Source organism: Micropterus dolomieu, linkage group LG10 (assembly GCF_021292245.1).
Source record: "Micropterus dolomieu isolate WLL.071019.BEF.003 ecotype Adirondacks linkage group LG10, ASM2129224v1, whole genome shotgun sequence".
In the NCBI taxonomy this organism is placed as follows: domain Eukaryota; kingdom Metazoa; phylum Chordata; class Actinopteri; order Centrarchiformes; family Centrarchidae; genus Micropterus; species Micropterus dolomieu.
The window spans coordinates 13,176,817-13,182,080 of NC_060159.1; the positions used below are offsets into that span (position 1 = coordinate 13,176,817).

At 40.8% G+C, this 5,264-nt stretch overlaps 1 protein-coding gene across 1 annotated transcript; it reads left to right on the forward strand.

Annotated features, from left to right (window-relative positions):
- The first annotated feature begins 540 nt into the window (after positions 1-540).
- tcf21 (transcription factor 21) lies at positions 541-2,397 on the forward strand. Its single transcript, XM_046060849.1, has 2 exons — positions 541-1,103; positions 1,913-2,397. Exons 1-2 carry the CDS (start codon positions 681-683, stop codon positions 2,000-2,002), a joined length of 513 nt encoding a protein of 170 aa, XP_045916805.1. The 5' UTR covers positions 541-680; the 3' UTR covers positions 2,003-2,397.
- The last annotated feature ends 2,867 nt before the right edge of the window (positions 2,398-5,264 follow it).

The following is a 5,264-nucleotide window of genomic DNA, read 5'->3' on the forward strand; positions in this document are numbered from 1 at the left end:
TTGCTGTTTGAAAACATGTGGTCAGCTTTTCAGCTTAGATGTGTGTTCCAGGTTGCAGGCATTTTTGTTCAACAATTCAAAACATGACCTTAGAACTTGTTATCACTGCAAAAACCATCAGTAATGTAATGAGCCTTCAATGAGGATGGACAAAAGTTAAAAGCTTAAAATCGTGATAGGCCTTTGTGAATATCTCAGATTGAGTCAACATGTATGTATCCAAACCAAATCCAAATCCATTAATATTCTGAAGATCAGAACCCCTTTAAGTTCTGGAAAAAGCACAAGGGTTTCCTTGTGTAAAAGAGAAATTTCAGGAATGAATCCATCTCATTGCAATTCTTCATTTTCTAAAAAAAGAATTAATATTTAGTGAGTTAAAATGCAGATAAAATAAACGATATTTTCTGCATGTTACTTGGCACTCATCCAGGGTCCCTTGGGATCCTAGAACCCTTTGGGAACCAGCATGTTAGATCAGCACCAGTGTCTCCTCCCAGCATGAGGTAACGCCCTCTGGATGGAAATAAAAACTCTGTTCCTCTCTGCTCTGGTCACGCACAGTTAGCGGTTCGTGAATTCATCTCCAAGCCGCGAGTTTGTCCACTCTGTTCATTCCTGTCCAGCTGAAGACTCTTGCTCCCATGTTTTGAGCCCGCTCAGGTTGGAGACAGTTCACCATGTCCACCGGGTCTCTCAGCGATGTCGACGACGAGCTCCTGGACGGCATCCTGAAGTTTGGCTCCTCCGGCAAAGACTCCAACGAGAGCACGGAGGAGAGCTCCAACTGCGAGGGCACTTGCGCAAACGACGCGCCGGGCAAGAAACGGAAGACAGCGTCCCGGAAAACGGCACCCAAGGGTGTGGCACAGCAGGAGGGCAAGCACGTGCAGAGGAACGCGGCCAACGCCCGGGAGAGAGCCAGGATGCGCGTCCTGTCTAAAGCCTTCTCCCGGCTGAAGACGACCTTACCCTGGGTACCACCGGACACCAAGCTCTCCAAACTGGACACTCTGCGCCTGGCGTCCAGCTACATCGCGCATCTCCGGCAGATACTGGCCAACGACAAATATGAAAACGGATTTATCCACCCCGTTAACCTGGTGAGACTGGGGATAGGGTGGAGGTGAAATCCAGAAGTTTATTTATGTGATAGAAAAAATATAAGTGAGGGAAAATTAAAGTGGAGTTTTAAAGGTAGGGCCACAATCTGAAAATGTTGGCGAATTGAATTTTGTTAAAATCATGATGGTTTGTGTGCCTAATAGAATTTTTCCTTTTTTGAAAATGCTATCTACTGGAATATAGGCTATACATTTATTAACCTGGGTTGCAGACTCCTGCTTGGCCACATGGTTGGTAAGAGCACCAAGGTGACAAATGAGAGAATTATTGTGAAGCAGGTGCATGAGAGGAGAAAAACGCGACAATTCCTATTTATGTTGACTGTTTTCAGGCAAAAGGTTGACTCCGAGCAAGTATCACCCTTTATGAATCATTATGCTACAATCTATTCACAGGCCATAAATTATGTAGGCCCATCATTTGTCTCAGAATTTCGAAATACTGCTGCTGATGCAGAACAACGCTGGGCCTTTACCTGAAAATATTATGATTAGAAAATAGTATTAAATTCGGCAAACACCATAAACTCTTTTTTAAACAGATTAGACACATTTTTAAATCATATAATAAGATTATTAGATTGTCAGATTATTGGAGCTGCAGAGGTAAAACTTTTTTTATGAATATATGAACATCTGGTCATTCCTGTTTGTAATTAATTACTTGATGACTGCAGGTGATTAATTGACACACAATTGCTCTGAATGTTTTGTTTGACCTCGATTTAATTACTTCATAAATTAACAATCTAAGAAGCTGTTCTAATTGGGTGTATTTTCCTCCTCAGACGTGGCCTTTCATGGTTGCAGGTAAGCCGGAGAACGATTTGAAGGAGATGCTGAACACAACAAGGTTATGTGGAACAACGGCGTCCTGACGAAACCAAGCGGACACCTCTATACGTTTTTAAAGGAGGAATGGTTTTCCAAGAACAACAACAACAACAAAAAAGATTATGACTGAAATGCACGTCTCATCTCCGCAGACTCTGAGTGGGAATAACAGAGAGGATCCTCTCTCCTTCGTTCCCGTAAAGACAAGTTGAATTTTATTTAAATGCATTCTGTCACCTGTTGTTGTCTTTGCTGGTTCAAAGATAAACTGCGTGCTTAAAATGGCTTCTTTTTTTTTTTTTTTTAAATACTCTGCAGATTCATTTTTACTCATGCAGGCCTGTTTTAGCTGCTGCATTATGATGGATGGATGTGCACATGAAAAGTCCATGTGGTTGTACAGATTACATGTATATAAAATATATTTGTATCACTTTTCCACCTTGTGTACTGAATATTATTTTCTATTTCGTTTAATTTCGTTTTATTTTCGTGTGGGCCAATGCTTTGACCTAGTAACCCCCTCTTATCACTCCACTCCTTCAGAATAGCAGAACCTGAGCACCAACGAAGCGTCAGTGCAGATAAGTCTCTCTCTGTTGTTTCTAAAAGATAACAGTGGACGTGGTTGTCATTACATAAACAAACATTTGCCTTCAAAGCTTATGGGACCCTAAAAGCAGTTAATGCTGTTGTAGTTTAAACAAGTCAAATTTTATCTTCCAGCCAAGTTCATAAATGCACGAAAAGAAACAGAGCAGCAACGCTAGTTTTAGAATTTGCTTATGGTAGAATAATTTTGCTTTTAAATATTTTAATATAGCCTAATTGATATAGGCCATAGCCCAGATTACCTAAAGCGTTGACTTTATTTAATCACAACAGCACAACTTTATGCGTTTATTTCCGAATTTGAGCGTCAAATGCGATTTCAAGTTAACATAGGCCTAACTGCATTTATGCTAAATAACCAGCACACGCTCACAGGTGTGCACTATTGGATAGACAATCCCACCAATCAGAAGTGAGTTGCCGCAGGTCAGAGGATATGAGACATTTTTGAAAGTAGAAAACCTCTCCCTCTGAGCTTTAATCCCATCCACACAAGTTGTTTTAATTCGCCCGGGTTATGACCGCTATGTTTACATCAAGCCGACAGTTATTTATGCAGTCTGACACGTGGTCTTTCTTTTTCTTTTTACACAGAATCCCTTTGCTTTCTACTCCTTTTCGTCTGTCTCTCTCTCACCCCACATGGTCAATGCATTCACTGGTTAATAGCCTGCATACAGTATAACTCCACTCAGATTAAGAGACCATACTCATTCATACTTTAATTATTACTAACAGGGACATAACTTTAACTAAATATTGCAGCCTGCCTATAGGAAGGCTGCAATATTTTGCCAGCTCTTATAGGAGCCGGTACTTTACAGATACAAGGCCTTCTGGTTACATTTTGCATACAAAACATAATGAGTTAATAAGATATGATACATTGTAAGATCAATCTATCCAACTGAATAAATTAACCTAACCATGACAGACTACAATAATACTTAGTGAATATTATAAGCCAAGTATATAAGAAATGCTGAGAATATTTTTTGTTGATATTTTTACCAAAAATTGATCCAATTTTTAATATCTTCCATCTATATTCCTTCAGCCTAAAATAACCCCAGTGTGTTATTTTAATCGTACACTGCAAACTCCTTTTAGATCCTTACAGTAAAAATACAGAGGTCATGTCCTCAGTGTTAAAACATTGAAATGCTAATCTTAGACTGATTTCAGCCTTCTTCTTCCTAATAAATAGGCTGCTTCTGCTTTTGATACTTTGAGTACATCTAGGCAATAATAGGCGACTTGTGTACATTTAGGCCTACTTCACAAAACTTTGAATTCTAGACTTTTAGTTGGTTTGGAGTATGTTTAGATTGATAGGGTATATTGTTACGTTTACTAAGTAATCTGAATAGGCCTAGGCTACGTCTGCCACCAATGGAAAGCACAAAGAAGTTTAACTTCCATAAATTAATTTCCATATTCATTAATGTTTAATATTTGATTTATAGTCAAACTGAGCATGAAATTTTATTCTTCACTCACTGTAAAATAGTGATTTTGCAATTCCAGCTTTGATCTCATGGTCTTCCCCTGACAGATAGATTTTTCTTAGTTGCCATGGAGATAAGTATGGTATTCTCAGTGACTAGCAGGAGGCATGTGGCTGACTTTAATCACACATAGGCCTACTCGTTCACTTAATTTTGTCCCTACGTACAGTACGAGCTATCCTTTATGAGGAACAATAAGACTGAGTGCTGTGGTAGTAATAAAAGAGTCCCACCGACATCTCTTAAAGAACCCGCACCTAATACATCAGCGGCGGCATGGCAGGGGCCTCGCCGCCACCTCAAAGGGACCACCGTGGAGAAAATAAACTTGGCCGCCTCTCTCCTGGGGCCAGCTGCAGAGAGCGAGAGAGGAAGAGACACAGAGGAGGGAGGGAGGGGTCTGCATGAGAGCAGGGCCGGGATTCCCATACTTGCTAATTGTTTTGTTGGATTGCTGCCCAAACTGTGATGTGAAAAAAGATCCACAGCCTGAGGGAAGGAAAGGAGTCACAGTGTTCCAGCTGATCCCATCATGTTTCCCATCTGCCCTCATCCTTCAGATCACTTACTTTATATTGGCATGTCTGTTTGTCAGGGGTGATATGGCCAATGCAGCATGCTAGTGTGAAGGATAATAACGTAAACAGTAAAAGTGATGCCACAGCCTGTCATCGTAGTCAACAGTACTGCATCAACATCTCTATACTGGACAGATAGCCTATACTAATCAAAGGAGAGACATATACAGCTGATTTATGATGTGTTTTTGTCACTGATTGTGATTGTGAAGATCTCATCAAGCCTTCTGCAGAAAACAACACCTACAAATCCTTCCTTCTCTAGATGTCTGTGAAGATTCTCAGTCATCCAGGTCATAGTTATCCAATGAAGGTTAAAGTCAAGGGCAACTGGACTTGGTTGAAGATACTGGAAGACGTTTCGTCCCTCATCCAAAGGACTTCTTCAATTCTGACTGACTGGTAGGGAAACTCAGCTATTTAACCTCAGTGGGGTCGTTAGGCCACGGGTAGTCCTAACGACTGTCGTTACAGCAACCAGGAACACTAACGAACCAGCAGTATCAACGATCCTGGCAAACGACCCCACTGAGGTTAAATAGCTGAGTTTCCCTACCAGTCAGTCAGAAGTGAAGAAGTCCTTTGGATGAGGGACTAAACGTCTTCCA